The sequence below is a fragment of the Pimephales promelas genome, chromosome 21 (assembly GCF_988280905.1).
Source record: "Pimephales promelas chromosome 21, fPimPro1.hap1.1, whole genome shotgun sequence".
NCBI lineage: Eukaryota > Metazoa > Chordata > Actinopteri > Cypriniformes > Leuciscidae > Pimephales > Pimephales promelas.
Genome location: NC_142789.1, coordinates 9490652 through 9509114, shown reverse-complemented (window position 1 = coordinate 9509114; position 18463 = coordinate 9490652). Strand labels below are relative to the sequence as shown.

Below are 18463 nucleotides of genomic sequence, written 5' to 3'. Positions count from 1 at the left end.
AAAAAAATGTGAAGTGGTGCTTGCAGTGGCAAATCTCACCACCCGGTTGCTAGGGTGTTCTGGGTGGTTGCTAAGTGGTTGTTAGGGGATTCTGGGTGGTTCCTATGGTGTTGGTATGCGGTTGCTAGGGTATTATGGGTGGTTGCTAAGGTGTTCTGGGTGGTTGCTAGGGTGTTCTGGGTGGTTGCTAGGGTGTTGCTAGGTGGTTCTGGGTGGTTGCTAGGGTCTTGCTAGGCAGTTGCTACGGTGTTCTGGGTGGTTGATATGGTATTGCTAAGTGGTTGCTAGGGTGTTGCTAAGATGTTCTGGATGGTTGCTAGGGTGTTGCTAGGTGGTTGCTAGGGTGTTTTGGGTGGTTGCTATGTGGTTTCTAGGATATTCTGGGTGGTTGCTTGGGTGTTTCAGGTGGTTGCTATGGTATTCTGGGTGGTTGGTAGTGTTTACATATGGTTACTATAGAGTTTTTATAATGTTCATGGCATGATTTAACACTTAGCTAATCAATATTAGCATGTAGCTATTCACAGCTAGCATGTTTAACATGTTGAAAGTTCTGTGTGCTAACATGAGTCCAAAAAAAACCAACCCCCATCGCGATACAATGTTCTGATGCTGAGATATAGCTGTTGCAAAATGGTTGCTAGGGTACTCTGTTTGGTCATTAGAGAGTGTCTTGAATGCTGCCAATCATGAAACTCCAAAGGCTGCTTGTCAGTATGAATGATATAAACCAACCCTCATCTCTATACCTTGTTCTGATGCAGAGATGTAGGTCTTTCTAAATGGTTGCTAGGGTACTCTGTTTGGTTGCTAGGGAGTGGCTTGGTAGCTGCCAATCATGAAACTCCAAAGGCTGCTTGTCAGTATGAATGATATAAACCAACTCCCATGCCTCTGTGACATTTAGATTGGACGACATTCCTCTTTGGATTTTGGTTGCTAAGGTGCTAAACAATGGTTGCTAGGGCATGGCTAAGAAGTATTGATGTGATTAATGATTTAAACGAGACCACCCTCGTGTTTCTATGACACTTCTATCCGGAGATATTCCTTTGAACTCTTTCAATGGAAGTCTATGGGACTTGTTGCTAAGGTGCTCTATATGGTTGCTAGGGTGTGGCTTAATAGCTTCACAATGATCTTGAGAGACTGATTGGTCATCTGAGTAAAATGAGCCCACCCCATTGTCTCTATGACACTGTGATCCAGAGCTATGTTCAATACAAAATCCCTATGCAATTTACCATAGTAGGAAAAACACATGCATTTGATGGGACGGCCTTCACCATAGTAAGTCAATGGGGAAACTTTGGGGGCCTCTTGCCCCCCAGGGGTGCAACCATTGTGAGGTATGTTCTTACAGAGCCTGTCAGCCTCTTCAAATGTGGTAAATTACAGGTTTCTGCAAAATCCGAGCTCTGAGCTATGACTCGTCAAAGTTTTTCACAAAGTTAAGTCTATGGGATTTTTTGGCCGTTTTTCGCCCCTGGAGCGACCACCGTACCCCCGATCTCTTAGAAAAGTCATAGCACACCATTCCCGAACAAGCCGCACGTTTTGACACCTCATTCATGGGTCAGTGACAAAAACTGCGGCAGGAGCAGCGCGTCAAAAAGTGTCCAGAATAATAAAAAAAAAAGAATAAGTATGGACAATAACAATAGTGTTGCTTTGCAAGCACCGCTAATAAGTTTAAATAGGATTTCAGTAAGTTGGCTTTCTCAAGCCAACTTAATAAGTATGCAAGAGAACAATAGTGTTTCTTTGCAAGCACCAATAATAAATATAGAAATAAAGTTGTCCTTCGAAGAGGGGGGGGTGGAGGTGGGTGAAAAAAAAAAAAGGAGAAAAAAAAAGCCAACTTACCTGCATGGCCTATGTGGAAGAGAATAGTGCTGGGTGACAGAGTGAAGTTTGAGATATTGGCTCCAAGTTTAAACCACTGAATAGGAGAATAAAAAAAATAATAATAATAACATGACACATACAGAGTAGGAGAATGATATACTGAATACATGGTGTGACATTACAACATTAATTTACATAGATTTAATTTGAATGGCAAGTCCATTTTAGATGTACTCATAATAATGGGTCAGAAGGTCCTTACCAGTATAATCAGGAGCAGAAATGGAGAGAGGACCAAGGCAGTAAATGCATTGGATACAACTGTAGGTGGCTTCTTCTCCGGCTCTCTAAACAGATGCTGTAGAAACAATAAAATTAATGAAAAAAAAAAAACAAACAAAAAAAAACAATAATGAGGTGACAGACAGGACTCAGATTATGTTCAATACAGTGATTTTTTTAGCCTTTTCGATATATGTGACCCCGCCTGTGGAACCCCGGCTAAAGTCGCAGAATCTAATTATGAATAAAAGAGCGTCAAAGTAGTCATAGCCATAAAAATGACAAAAATAGGTAATGTGTGTTTATTGCTGTAAATGATAGATTATTACAAGGGTTTTGAGATTCAATACTCAAATTTTAATTTATAACATGATAAATACTAAAATTAATGATTTTATTGACACTACGTTATACTTTTGCGCAGCAAAAAAAAAAACCGGACGCGGGCTTTAACATTGATTTCAATCGTATCCGGGTTTATTTTTCAGCGCAACAACACTTGCTGATTCCTATCATTCAGTTCAGGAACTTCTTTTTGACTTATTTTCTATTAGAAAGAGTAAACAGACCTTAAAATCAATCCGCACGAGTGGCAATCAGGTCAACACAATGGAAAAAAAGCGACTTCACTTCAGCCGGCCGGTTCAGATCTCAGGAGGTGTTTCCGTGTCATCGCCAAACATTTAACTTAAGAACAGCTTATGTGTTTTGTAGCTCTGTATTCTGCCAATAATATTATTATATTATATTATATTTGTGTCTTATAAGTGTCAATAATATAATTCGTTTGCTGGATTAACTGTTAACTGCGTCGTTTTGACATCTGACATGGCAGCACCGAAGCATGTGCAAGAACGTAAAATGTCTGATTGCTTAAACAGCTTGTTAGATATTAATCTCGGTGGAATTGCCCAAATTATGATTTAAGCGGTTTTATAGCGGATTATTTTCTGGAGGATAATGGTGATGATGAACAGGACACATTCTTTGACGAAACTGAAGAGGAATTTGACGGTAAGTTTTTGTCATTATATTTTTTTTAATGCTGAATATGTAATATACTGTCAGTGCCAATGTAATGCTAACAAATGTTTATTACATTTGTTGGTTGGAATTGAGTCCGTTTAAATTAATTACTTTTATGACATGATGTTTATTTGTTTGATTAGGCTACACTCTGAATTGAAGCCAGGGCCATGTAGCCATACCTGTTTCTTGTCCCTATGCCCTCCCCTCAATTAATCAGATCCAGTCTAATATTTTCATATAAAATGCTTCATTATTCATTTTAAATGTGTATTTAAAATGGATAAATCCCCCCCCCCCCCATGTTTAGTTCTCCATTTAGGTCTCTTGCTTTGAATTGAAAAAAATATCCTTGTTTTTTCAGGCAGTGACCAACATGATGATGAGGACGAGTCAGTTTTGGTGATTGAACCTCAACCTAATATAGACTGGCGAATCTGAAGAGGGAACACCAACAAGAAGAATTTGCTTCTAATGCTGTAATTCCAGATGTGAAACTGAAAATAAGTTTCTCTTGCAACTGCAAGTATTTCAATGCTGAAAAGTGTGCCAACTGTCTGGTTACCAGCATCCTTTAAAATATCTTATTTTGTGTTAAACAGAAGAAAGAAACTCAAACTGGTTTGGAACAACATGAGGCTGAGTAAATAATGGCAGAATTAAAATTTTTGGGTGAACTATCCCTTCACTTATTTTTTTAATTTTTTTTAAAAACATTTTTTTTACTACAGATTTACTCAATGTTACACCGTGGCCCAGTAAGAGAATGATATTTTCTGCCGAAATGTTACATGTTAATTATTTGATATTGATATATTATTGATATTATATTTGCACTGATATTTCATTTTACTAATAAAGTTATACAAATCATTCCACTGAATTGACATGATAATTGTTGCTACAATCAAGCTCTTGTGATGGCCTCATTCGTTTCAATGTTTTTAGCTTTTTGGACATGCACATCATAATAAATAGGCCTGTTTTATAAAACTTTAAGAATTTTCCCCAAAATGTGTCATATATCACTAAAAAAGGGAGAATCTCAGCTTTAATGTGGTATATGGCACATATGGAGGATAATTATGGATCAAATGTGTTGCAGTTTTAAAAATAAGCTTTTTTTAAAAATGGAATTTCTCCAAATCATGATTTTCTGAGCCCGGAATTTAGCAAATCTTTGACACAGCCTTACTCAGTCAATATTAAAGATATCAAGGTTATATTTTCACAGAATGTTCTTTACATTATGTAGGATGATTGTATGTAGAAAACAGTGAATCACAAAAAAATGACTTTAGCTGGGTTTTCACAGGCAGGGTCACATATATCTCAATATTTATGTATATGTGCTCTGATATTCTTTGAGGAACCATCATTATGATCAATTAAATTCAAAATATTTCAATCTAAGGAAAGTGTAATGCAAGAAAAAAAAAAAGCAATTATTTTCTTACGAATGTGAATGCTTCTTTTTTCCATTGTTCTTGTTCAACAAAATGTGTCCATGCTTTCTTAATTACTCAAATTACTAATAAAAATGTACATAGATCCCAGAATTTTTTTTTATTATTTGGTATGTTCCTCTTTTCTTTAATAACAGCAGCATTTAAGGTGACTTAAGCCCTTTTCACACTACAAGCATCACGATACCATTCATTTCAATGGGGAGCGGGCGATTTCCGGTGACACGCCTGACAGTGAACGTTGGTGACCGGTGGGGCGTGTCTGGCGACGCAACAAAGTGGAGATTAAGTCAACTTAAACTCTGTTTAAGTTTATGCAAATAAAGAGTGACTTTCGGGAACGACAACCAATTGGAGTGAAGTCAGTAGAGCGCGTCACTCTTCAGTGCTGTGTCTGACCGAGGCAAGTTGAACGAGAAGCTCATTTTAGAGGTCAGAAACTGTCCTATAATTTACAATATATTTCCATGTACTTACAGTGGTATTCACCTTACTGACTCCATGACTGAATGGTTTTGGGAACCCAGATAGACCGATATTTGCCCGTTTCCTGCAGTTAAATAGCCGTGATGGCAAAGAGCACTCACCGTTTCTCGTTCATCTTTAATATTATGCATTTTATGTACTGATTCCATTTATATTTAGACTTTTCCTTCCAAAATGTTTATTTGTAGCGCCAAGAAAATGTTTTTGTTGTCTCACATAGAATAACATCCGTGAATGTCACTCACAAACATTACTAGGCAACCAGTAGTGGGAACACCCTCCAGCGCAGCCACTGACGACCTGCAGCAACAAAGTCACTTGTAGTGTGAACGGGGCTTAAAACAAAACCGTTATCCACCATAACTCCACCAATAATGTTCCTAATAGCATTTTGTGCCTTTTGTCCAATTGAGTTCACATGTTCAATGTCCATGAAGAGGGAAATGTAGAGCATATTGAGAGGAAACCCTTTATGAACTGCAACTGCATACCCTTTTTACTAATGGGTAAAACTGTATAAACACACCAATAAATAATAGGGATGCATCGATGAATCAGCTGATGATCAGGGCCGATTATATCCTGTCAAATCAAAAGGTTGCGGAAAAACACGTCAGACTGCAACTTTTTGTGTGTGAAAAAAAGTATTCTGTTGAAAATAGGGATATCTATGCAACAATAATGCATTAAAGGTGCCATATGTAATAATTGAGGTAAAAATATCCAAAAAATGAGCTACACGCATCAAAAGAATGAGAAGAAATAAGTGCAATGATGTAATTAAAAAACTGACAAGTTATAGTGCTGCCGAGATATAAACCTAAATTAGCATGCTAAATTACTAGCCCCGGCCCGGCAGGTGTCGTAATACCAGTTCCGGCCATGGGAGGCGGTATGCGGCCGGGCAACGTTACCACCAGCCAAACTGCACAACACCAGTGAGTCGCGCTCGCGCCGACTTGTGTGTGTACTTAAACCTGATGTCAGTCGTGTGGAAATACAGCCCATTACTACATTTCAGTTCAGGGAAGAGTTCAAAAAATGATTGGTCGATATTATGCATGAGGAATACATTTTGGTAAGTTGTAGCATACTGTATCTTTCAACAGTGTTCGGGTTCTTTTTCCATTAGCTAGTAGAGATGATCGGTTCACGTGCGCTAGGGATCTGTGGTGTAACATGTACAAGCGGCAAAACGGTATTTATTGTTTGAATTGCATAATAAAATTGACTGAATCTGAGAGCTTAACTAACCTGCTTGCTAAGTGTTAATTGCATGTGTCTCACGGTGAATTCGTGAGAGCTGGCAGCAGCGAATGCTGTCTGTCAAATTAATTCAAACTAACAATAAAAGTGTAATATGAACAAAACGAATACCGTAAACTTAAAATAATAGCCTGCAGGCTTTTATTTTCCCATATCGTCGAAATGCAACAGCTTGTTTTTGAGACAGGCGTCTATGAGTCGGTCTTCATCATTTAGTGTTGAGATGTTGTTCATTTAGTCTCTGATCTCTAAAAATCTCCAAATGCTCCACGTGAAACTGCGGTCTTCCGACCTTTTACTATCGTGTCAAATGATTTGAATAATATGCGGAGAAAGAGAGCAAAACAGCGCTCGTTTGTGTTGTTTGAAGACGTGAGTGCGTGCGGCAGCGGCACAACACATTTTCTGGAGGTATACTGCCCCCATCTGTTATGGAATATTTTTTGATTTTTAGTTCCAGATGGCACCTTTAAGCATTACAACTCATTAAAAATAGCGACACTATTTTCAACAAAGAGGGTTGAAAACTGCAGAGTTGAAAACTGCATTAAAAAAGGGCAAGTAATCATTAATAAAATTAATAACAAAGATACATTACACAACAGAACAAGTGCAAGATTTGCAGTTACACTCCAAGACTTAATGCACAGACCTATTTTGACATATTTAATGGGCTTTATGCCCAGCTGCACTACCTGAATTAATCAATTTGGCCAATAATGGCAGACAGGAAACAAGGAGCTGGCTGAAGTTCAGGAAGTAGTGCAGCTGGGCATAAAGCCAATTCTTGTCCCAGTTGGTATGATCATCGCAATTTTGGATTTAATCCCACATCTTTACAGTGTGTACTCAACTCAAAATGTAAATGGATTATATATACAGAAGGTGATTGCTCAGTTAATAAATCATTTCAGTTCAGAGTGAACTCACCAACCGAGCACTCTTGTGAGTCCTGTTTTAATAAAAACAAAAGCTGTCTATGCTGCATAATAAATCTCTTGTTAATAAGTGTTCGTTATAATGAGAGTTTTCAAGCGTGTGGAACAGTGAGCTAGTGCTGACACGTCTGACTGGCCATTGCACTCATCCACTCAACAGACATGTCTGTGATTGGCTACAAATCTAAAAGCTTAAAAAATGCATTGTGAAGAGTGTGGTGAAAATTTTTTAACTGAATATATAAAGCTAACCATGTTTTAACATTTGACCTCATTTAACCTGCTAAATCTCTGAGACAATGCACTAAGACATTCTGTACTTTCCGTACTCTTGTTGTACTTGGGAGCATCAAATGATTCTATTTTCAAAGTGCGCACATGTGCGTTTGAAACAGCCACCTATCAAGCAGGTATCAAAATGAATTGGTACAGAAGAAAGACTGGTATCTTAGCATTTTTTTCAGTACCGAAGCACTTTTTACAACATTAATATTAAAACTAGACAACCCATAGACAAACATTGCAAAACTCATGACACACAGAAATATAATGCATTGTAATAATTATATAAAAGCTACATCATGGATCTATTACATAATCAGAAAAAAACTATTCTAAATCATAGACATCCAATATATCACCAAGCCCTACAGGCACAACATTTATCGTAATGGTCACCGGAGTGCTTACCTGGATTTCCGGTTTGGGTGTGTACAAAGTTTTAGCCTGAATTGCTGAAGGTGCCTCTTCATCCAAAAACTTCAGCACGACATCAGCCTTTGAAAAGAATTTAAAGTAATTTCAATTTCCAAACATGTCAGAAAAAAGACAAACATAAGAAACCTACAAAAGTTAACTTCAAGATCCCAGCATTCTCCAGTAAAAACAACTGCCTTACCACATTCCACAAAATGGGGTTGTCCAGCGTAGCATCTCCCACCATCAGGTAAAGAGCGTAGGTGCCAGAGATGGAGTCAAACTCTGTCTTTCTCTCAGCTGTGTCCAGCTCAAACTTATACAAGTTCTTACTGTCAGGTTCAGCCACAAAAACAACCTCCTGGCCTGTTTTCTGGTTGTGTAACCTCACAAAGGTCTGAGAAAAATGACTTGAATCAGTTTAATCAAATATGTTTGAACAGTAAATTTAATCAGGGTTGCCAACTTTGCTTGCCTGGCTGAGTGAGATTTTGGAGAACATGGACGGAATAAATGACTCCTATTTTGAGGTTACAGATCCAACAATTCATTTTACAAATACTTCAGCCTAATGTTGTACTAGATGCACTTTAAAAAACTGACCTTATTAACTGCCATATACAGTCATTAACTAGCTTGTTAATTTTACCAGCCAGTTAGAACTCTTACTGATCACTTTATTATAATATATATATATATATATATATATATATATATATATATATACACACTCACCGGCCACTTTATTAGGTACACCTGTCCAACTGCTCGTTAACACTTAATTTCTAAGCAGCCAATCACATGGCGGCAACTCAGTGCATTTAGGCATGTAGACATGGTCAAGACAATCTCCTGCAGTTCAAACCGAGCATCAGTATGGGGAAGAAAGGTGATTTGAGTGACTTTGAACGTGGCATGATTGTTGGTGCCAGAAGGGCTGGTCTGAGTATTTCAGAAACTGCTAATCTACTGGGATTTTCACGCACAACCATCTCTAGGGTTTACAGAGAATGGTCCGAAAAAGAAAAAACATCCAGTGAGCGGCAGTTCTGTGGGCGGAAATCCCTTGTTGATGCCAGAGGTCAGAGGAGAATGGCCAGACTGGTTCGAGCTGATAGAAGGGCAACAGTGACTCAAATAACCACCCGTTGCAACCAAGGTGGGCAGAAGAGCATCTCTGAACGCACAGTACGTCGAACTTTGAGGCAGATGGGCTACAGCAGCAGAAGACCACACCGGGTGCCACTCCTTTCAGCTAAGAACAGGAAACTGAGGCTACAATTTGCACAAGCTCATCGAAATTGGACAATAGAAGATTGGGAAAATGTTGCCTGGTCTGATGAGTCTCGATTTTTGCTGCGACATTCGGATGGTAGGGTCAGAATTTGGCGTCTACAACATGAAAGCATGGATCCATCCTGCCTTGTATCAACGGTTCAGGCTGGTGGTATATATACAGTATATATATATATATATATATATATAAGTGAATATTCTTTAAGAACACATTCAGTTCTCTGAAGAAAGTAACATGTTACTTATTGTTTTTATAGGGACTAAATGTAAAGGACTCTCACTACAATTACTATTATAAAATATAATTTCTTGCTTACATTTTATGATGTATGAAAATACTGTACATACCTAATTTTTCTGTCAAATTATTGACCTCATTCCGTTATCAAATACTTTTTAAAGGTGTGCCTGTGTAATGTTGCTGTTGGTGCATGAGTAGTATCTGCAAAGTTGCAGCGCTGAAAGTTCAATGTAAGCAGATATATCGCCTTTTAAAAATCAGGAAGTTTAATGCCTACAAAAACGACTCGAATGGGAATACAACGGGTTTTATACGTAACTAACCCATTTGCATCAACCCTCTCTCCGGAATAAGCAAAAAAGGGCATGGCCATATTTCTGCGACCCATTGTTTGTTTGATTATGTTCCTGAAAATTACAATCGTAATTTAGCTCTCTGTGCTGTGCATTTTACGAAAAACAGCTTCCAGAATCTCTACAAATTCAGTGCTGGATTCGACAAGAAACGTATTAAAACATGAAGCAGTTCCAACTTTAAAAACAGAGGCAGCAGTTGTTGGGCCACAACCTGCAAGTAAGACTTCACAAGTGGATACTCCACTTTTTTTGGAAATAGGCTCATTTTACCACTCCCCCAGAGTTAAACAGTTGAGTTTTACCGTTTTTAAACCCATTCAGCCGATTTACTGATAGAATATCAGTAACCAGACAGTCTCTGGTCTCATTGACTTGGAAGTCAAAAAAGTGGAGTATCCCTTTAATAATTTTAAATGTATTTGCATGTATAATTTCAGACGTAATATTTTAGTTTTACCAAATGCCAGCGCTGGCTATATATAGCTATATAGCCACTTAGTTATGCTATTTCGTGTCTACGACAAATGCGTACAAACATTTTGGACCTGAAATTGTATATGTACTAATTTTGTAAATGTATTTTTCATGTATATATACACTTTATGACGTAATTTTTCGATTTGATCAAGAACGTAAAGCAATGCCAATGCTGTTTGTGTATATAGCCAGTTAGATCGATGCTATTTTGTGCAAGACAAACGTGTATAAAGTTAAAATTATTTAATCTATTTAATCTCAGCTAACTTCAACTGTTGTTATCAGTGTACAGCAGAGGTGGGAGAATTGAGTCATATGACTTGACTCGAGTCGCAGTTTTCTGGACTTAAGACTTACTTGACTAGATCTCTAAAAAGACTCGACTTGACTTTAGACTTGCTCCTTGTGACTTCAGACTAGACTCGGACTTGTGCCTATTTACTTGAAATGACTTGTGGAAAAAATTCTCTCTCAATTATTGTGATTTTTTTGTATACGCCATAAGAGGGAGCGCGAGCGGTAATGCATCGTTGAGCGATGTAGCCAATCACAGACATTTGTGTTGTTTTCTTGAACGCAATGGCCAATCAGAAGCATTTATGATGGACTTCCCTCACCACTCAAAACAGACTTTTTGTTCAGTGCTGAATTCTGTATGCTAGCAAATCCTGGCAAGGCCTTGAGACACCAATGTGTCCCTGAGCAAGACATTTAACCCCTAGTTGCTCCAGAGGCATGTGACCTCTGACATAAATAGCAATTGTAATTCGCTTTGGAAAAAAGCATCAGCTAAATGAATAAATGTCTTGAGACAGAGCTTGAAAAGCTGGTAACCCTGATTTAACATTACTGGTTTTCTCTGAATTTTTATGTTATTTCTTACATTTAAAGCAATTATACTTTGAATTAAAAAAAAAGTGTTTTTAAAGCTGCAGTCCACAGTTATTCCTCTTTGTCACCATCTGTTCGAAATCTGCAAATGCAGTTATTGTAGGAATTATCAACTTTACGCAAGTTGTACTTCGACACGGCACAGTGGGGATGAACACAATGTTTGAGGAGAGTGTGCAGCTGTCAGTCACCGCGCTGGTGTGGATACTGTCATTCAGAATCACAGATTATTCTTTTTTGGAAGTATGACAACCATAATTTTCACCGGAAAATGTCATCTGAACAAGTAACATCCACTTTTGTTCTGGTTCCAACACGCTGAATAAACAATCGCTTGCATCACGGAAAACCGTGCAAATTTTACTTAGTTCTCAAATTGTTAATATTAACAACATCAGCATTGCGTGACTACATGTAATGTCCTTCTGATATGTATCCTTGTTTTCGCATGGGCCGGTTGCAGTTTCTTTTTCTCCTTCCGAAGTCCAAACAAAGTCTTTTGCATTTTACAGCGGGTGAATCTGCAGTTGTCACTGGTGATTGTCATTTGAACCTTTCTGGATCCGCTATCAAATTAATAAGTTTAATTATATCAAGTGCAGTGAGAAAAGGCTGTAAATCTCCACCTCCAACATCCTCACACGCAATATAGCCTACTAGCCAAGACTCCTCCTTTATGTGTACATGTGATGTAATGACGCAAAAACATGCTCGAATCTCCCGCAGTAATCCACCAGTACCACTGGAATTAAAAACATTATTACAAGCTTACCATTCGAGCTAAGGCAAGCAGATAGTTTTGAGCACTGGCTCATTATGTATTTTTTTCAAAAAGTATTTTGGATAATTTTTAACCCAAAAAAGCTACGGGCTGCAGCTTTAAGGAATGTTAAGATATTTTGCACTGTGACTGTTTTCATGACAATTAAGCATATTTTCCTCCATTACTATAACACATCATTTTACTTTATAGTAGGGCTGGGCGATATCACGCACGATATTGTTATGCGCATCTAATCAGTAAAGCCGGTTCCTTGATTAGTAGAAAATCACCTTCACCTGCTTTCAGATGGAGCGGCATTTACTACTAAGAGCCGTAGTTAACTGAAAAGCTGAGCCAAATCGCGTTAATATCGAGGAAGTATCGCCAGCGATAATTAATGCGATATGGCTCAGCTTGTCAGTTAACTACGGCTCTTCGTCACGACAAAATCTCTCGTGTTAAACTAACACACCTGGGAGTGTATATGAGTCCACTCTCAAGAGTGTTAAAGATAATGAGATAATCAAGTGATTAATTGAGTGATGATTGAGCATTATTGAAGACACCTGAAGCAGAATCACAAGGAGAATACCGTATCTAAAATTGTAAGGCACCGTTATGGAGATGAGTGTTTGCTGGGCAAACAGTTGGGCTCTTGACCCTTATATTATAAATTTTATATTTTAATTTGCTGTTTCATCTGAGATATACCAGTCAGATGAACAAAGATAAACAATTATATAATGGTGTTGGTCATATAATGACATTCATCATTTGAGATTTATGTGTTGTAATTTATTTTGTTGGTTAGTGTATAACTGAGATTCTGCATAAATATCCAAAATGTTAGATATGACGGATTTCTCAAAAGTTGTTTAAAAAAGAATCTTTCTTTTTTTAAAAAAAAAAAAGATCTTTCTTTTAGGCACACATAGACCTCAAGATTCAGTCAATGCTTCTCAACAATGGTGACGAGTATTCCAGTAGGAAAAGTAAATTACATAGACAATTCAGATCATAATTTATTCATACCGTAATGCATGATGGGAGCCATTAATGAGTTGTGATTGGTGGCAACAAGGATTATTAATGTCACCACGGTTGAGATACAGGCTGATTATTGATGTCTGTGTTTCTAAATAAAGATGATAGTGATTAGATCAGAATATTTTTTATTAAATATTTTATGTTATAAGAAAAATAAAAAATAAAAAAATACATATGCAGTAGAGCCACAAAACTGTTGCCAACAAGTTAAATAATTCATCTGAATAAGTTTCATTTTTCAGATCACAGCATGATTTTAGCCGCTTTCCGACCGGAGGGACTTTTGCAGAACCTAACGTTCCTATAACCCTTTTTTCTCGTGTTCCGACCGGACTAAATTGGGGATTTTTTAGTTCCTCAGACCGTAGTTCCTATAACTCTTTCAGTACCTAGTCTAGAGCGAGGACTTTTTTAGTTCCCTTTCGCTAGGTCTACGTTGATTGGTTCAACTTAAGTCATTGCCCACTGTCAACACGGAACTTGTAGCACGCTGTCTGCCATACGCTGTGTGTTTTTGCAAAACATTACAATGAGGATTAAGGCAAATATAACGCATTCAAACAGCTAATTGCTAATGCTAGCTAAACTTACCCGTCGTTTTGTTTGCCTCCTGCGCTCCGCTCTTTTATCTTCTTCCATCATATTATTTAATATCATATTATGCTGGAGCCTTCGTCTTGTGTGTTTCTCTGTACAGAACTCAAGCATAATCTTTAAACGCCGCCGCTCGTTCTCCGTTATTAAGGTCCCGGCAAGGCAGAACAGGATCATTGCAATAGCCTCCTCCATGCTGGTTTATTGTTGTTGTATGTGGCCGCAAGACCGTCGCCGTGCTTGCGTTACCCCTCCTACCATGCAAGCAGCAAAACCAAGTTTGGGGGAGAGTAGTTCTTAGTTCTTAGGTCAGGCTCAACCAGGGGAGTTATACAAAAAACAGGTCCACAGGAAAGTTAGTGTTATATCTCATGCACAGGATCATCCCCTCAGAACTGAGTTTGAACTTTTGCCCTCTGAGCGGCGTTACCGAGTCCCTAGATGCAGAACAAAGAGGTTGCATATATCCTTCATTCCGGCAGCTGTGAGGCATCTTAATGGCACTTAGCACTTTATATTAATTAGCAAAAGTTGCATTTTTGCACTTTGATGGTTTTGTAAATTATTTATTTATTTATTTATTTATTATATATTATGTATTGGGCGCTAATGTGAATTCCTGCCTTCTGTGCTTCTTGCTGGTTGGTTCTGCTGTTGTGTGTCGTTGTATGTTATGTGTTTTTATGTGAGCATTTGCTGCGAATTCAATTTCCCCTTGTGGGACAATAAAGGTACTTTGAACTTTGAACTTTAGAACTGTTTAGAAGTGGACAGTTCCTATAACCAAGTTCCTGTAACTACTTGGTCGGAAAGCGGCTTATGTCAAAACATAACCAACACTATCAGATCACAGTTCTCTTTGTTCATTTGACTGTTATAAATCAATAACAGCAGACAAAGTTTAAAGGGAAAGTTAGTGATGTTACGTTCGTGAACGAATCGTTCTTTTTGAACGAATCTTTTAGGTGAACGAATCATTCTCGTTCACGTTATCCATTGACTCATATTTCTCGTTCACTGAAATTCCCCCTTCTACCACTGCGCGCCGCTATTGCGCGCATGCGCAGCTCAATGAACCGTGTAGCTCTGTGGCCCGTTTCATCTGTCAAGACAAAGAGTGACTAAACCTCGAGCCAATAGCCTTCGAGTATGATACGAGGACGGAGCATGTGATTTGTTGAATCTAGTGAACGAATACGTCCTTTATTGAGTTGCTTTGAGTTTGAACGAGTCCAATGAACTGTTACATACATCTCGTTCGTGAATGAAAGAACCAGTTGTTTGAACGTCAAGATAATAATGAAGACGAAGTTAACAGTGCAAGCTGATGGTTTAATTTAATAAAAGACAGCTTAAAATTTTCGTTTTTACTAAAATCTACAAACTACATCAGGTAATCTGCTAACTTCAAAATGAGTGGCACCACTAGCACTGGTGTTGTTTTGTGTGCATTTTGTATTATTTATTTTTATTATTGTTGTTTTATGTTTCAACAGTTTTATACTTTAAAAAATAAATATATATGTCATGTCATGCACTTTTGTTTGTTTAAAAACTGTAAAACATTAAAAAAATAGAGTATTGATTATTTGCGTCACGTCATTCCAGCTCATTTGTGTCACGTGACTCACGTCAGCTAATAGCATTTCAGCTTGGGCTTAGAAGGGGCATGTAATTGGTTGGATACTCTGCTGAATGAGTCTGAACGAGAGAGAGATCTCCCGTTCGTGAACGAATTGAACGAATTGAACGAACTGGTTGCTATACCCAGTTCGTGTACCAGGTCGGCCATTCTGTCAATCTAGTTCATCAATCAGCAGAAAGTGAATGCAAAGTGCAGGTATCCGTACTGTGAACGCGCAATTCATAACTTACATACAGAAAATAACTCCTCGTTTAACTCGTTCTGACCAAACAAATAAAATGTTAACTAGCCTGCCTAGTATGCAAACAAATTAAAAAACACTTGTGATTTGGTCATCCGAAAAGAGTGTAATTTAAAAGATAAAAAGAGTGTTGAGACTTTGATCGCTTATTTAGACTTATTTTATCAATTTAATGAGTAGCCTAGGGCACAATTTTTAATAAAGTCAAATCAGTTTTTATTTTGTAACAAGTAAATACGTTGTTAACACATTTTGCCGCACCTGCTGCTGATGTATATGGGGAAAAAAAACTGAACGAATCAGTGAACGAGTCTGAACGAATCATTTTGGTGAACGAACTAAAAATGAACGAGTCTCTGAAAAGAATCAAAATTTCCACCACTAGGGAAAGTATAAGTGTCAAGAGCCCAACTAAAGCAAACACTGATCGCCATAACGGTGGCTTACAATTTGAGAATTTCTCCTTCAGTGATTCAGCTTGTGATCATCAGGTGTCTTCAATAATGCTCAATCATCACTAAATTAATCACTTAATTATCTCATTAACTTTAACACTCTTGAGTGTTAATTTAACACTCTTGAGTGTTAATTTAACACTCATATCGTCCATTTGAAAGCATGTAAAGGTGATTTACTGCTAATCAAGGAACTGGCTTTACTGATTAGATGCGCATAACAATATCGTGCGATATATCGCCCAGCCCTACTTTATAGTAATTGTAAATAGATTAAGTTAAAATAAATACCTTGATAAATATTATACAATTTAAACCATTAATTTCTCAAAATTAGTTGGGAGAATGTGCCTAATTAATCAGAAAAATATTCAAATAGGAACTAAAAAAAACAAAAAAAACAAATTGGCATAAAATTCTTTTAAATATAAACCATACATATTATTTTTAAGACTGACCTTGGTATTTATTTGTGCACTCCAAAATTGACATGCAATGGACGAAAATGCTTATCGCAATTATCATAATAATGAAGGCAAAAAAAATAGAAAGACTACACAATAGGCCACAATTTATGCTTTATGATGTAAATACAAGCTCAAAAAATAATAATAATTTTGGTTGTAATAATCACCTGGTGAGGGGTGAGTTCCACTCCTGTGGCCTCATCAACCAACTGGAACATCATGACAAAGTTTTGATGGCTGTCCGCCATAAAAGATGCTTTGGCTTTAGTTGAATATTCCACTCTGAAGCACAGAATTTGGCATATACGTTGGCACAGTTTTACTATAAAATTCAAATTAAATAAATGGAGCTTGATAAATGCAAATCTTGCCTTGTGGTTTTGGGGCCAATGCTCTGGTCCTTGTCCACCACAGACAAATCCATGTTGTTGATTGCAACCCGGGTAGAGACCTTTACTTTTAGCTGAGAAAGTAAATCAAAGTAAACAAGTTTCAATCATAGGCTTTAAAATGACTAAGAAATTATTGTAATACATTAAAATCGACATTTGTAAATGCAAATGTGCTGGGAAAAATGAAAAATACAGCAGTTACAGTAATTGTCTTTTTTTTTTTTTACTTGAATTCTGAAAATCTCCACAGCAAATGTGACATGTTTTTGACCTTATAATTGTACACTGAAAAGTCAGAGCAATTATTCTTTTCATAGGTACAATGTGAATGAATGCTCACTAGACCAATTAAACGTGAATGTTGAGTGAATGTAAATGAATCACAGTTCATTGCAACAATTAAGACATAAACGCTGAGGTCAACTCTGTGACCGAATGTGTTAATTATGAGTACTCATGAGAAGACACGACACATAAGCTAAACACATACAAAAAACTCAACTTTTTCCCCCCTAGTACGTGCCAAAGATTCAGTTAAGTACCTCAACATGGTTGGCAATAAATCGGCTGTCACCATCAACGACAACAGAGAACTGATAGTAGCCACTCGCTGGCTGGCTGGCCATGAAATTCAACTCAAAAACCCCACTGTGAAACAGAGAAAAGACTTTTAAAACATTCAAAATGTAAAAAAATTATAGGCGTCAGGCTAATTATTCCATTATCCATAATTGTGAAATATTATACAAAACATTATACTGGTATAATAAATAGATGGTATAATTAAATAGATGGTTTAAAATATAGTCTAAACATAAAGACCAACCGTGCTTGCTATACGCTCAAGAACAAACCTCATTGGTTCTTGTACGTCAAGCACGCACGTCTGAGCTGACAATGTTTTATGAGCTCTATGTATGTGCGTTGATCACTGTTTATATGGGGGAAAAAAATCCCATAATCAAAATTAAATCTGTTTATCATATAAAGGATTGTGTCTCTTCAGAAGAATTTGATTAAACCTCTTGATTCAAATTGATTACTTACAAAGCATTTATGTACTTTTCAAAGCTTACCTCCACAGACTTTCAATAAATTGGCAAAAATGATGAGAGAATATTAAAAATATCTTGATTAAGTTCTGAAGATGAACGAAAGTCTTACTGATTTGGAACGGCATGATGGTGAGTAAATTATGGCAAAGTACACCAATTCTTTCAATGCATTTTTTTTCTGTGGTTTCAAAAATGTATGGCCAATCACTGGTATTGGTATAAATACCAGAAATTTCACTGGTATCAACTACTAACATTTTGGTATTTTATAACTCAAGAACAAGCAATATCCATGATCTACAATGCACATACTCTCTGAGGGTGAATTGTGCCTGACTCAGGATGGCAGATTTTGAGGACACAGCACTGGCGGACTCCACTAGCACCCTGGCTGAACTGAGTGGCTGACACAAGACATCCGTCACCTGAAGCTGCATTGACAAACACAGACAGTACAGATTATCTCAGGGCAAAAAAAAAAGTTACCTTGGAACTGTGAAAAACAAATCTCAGTCTAATCAAGACTCATCACAAG

At 37.4% G+C, this 18463-nt stretch overlaps 1 protein-coding gene and 1 long non-coding RNA gene across 2 annotated transcripts in view; one reads left to right on the top strand and one right to left on the bottom strand.

Moving 5' to 3' along the window:
* Positions 1–18463, top strand: part of LOC148970126 (uncharacterized) — a 182804-nt gene that overhangs the window by 133889 nt on the left and 30452 nt on the right. The window lies entirely within an intron of this gene.
* Positions 1–18463, bottom strand: part of rpn2 (ribophorin II) — a 59711-nt gene that overhangs the window by 23263 nt on the left and 17985 nt on the right. The window contains exons 8-15 of the mRNA XM_039653613.2: positions 18241–18359; positions 17416–17521; positions 16853–16944; positions 16649–16763; positions 8211–8405; positions 8003–8089; positions 2111–2206; positions 1867–1942 (exon numbers count right to left, since the gene is read on the bottom strand). Coding sequence (XP_039509547.1) covers positions 1867–1942; positions 2111–2206; positions 8003–8089; positions 8211–8405; positions 16649–16763; positions 16853–16944; positions 17416–17521; positions 18241–18359 — 886 coding nt within the window. The remainder of the gene's footprint in view (positions 1–1866; positions 1943–2110; positions 2207–8002; positions 8090–8210; positions 8406–16648; positions 16764–16852; positions 16945–17415; positions 17522–18240; positions 18360–18463) is intronic.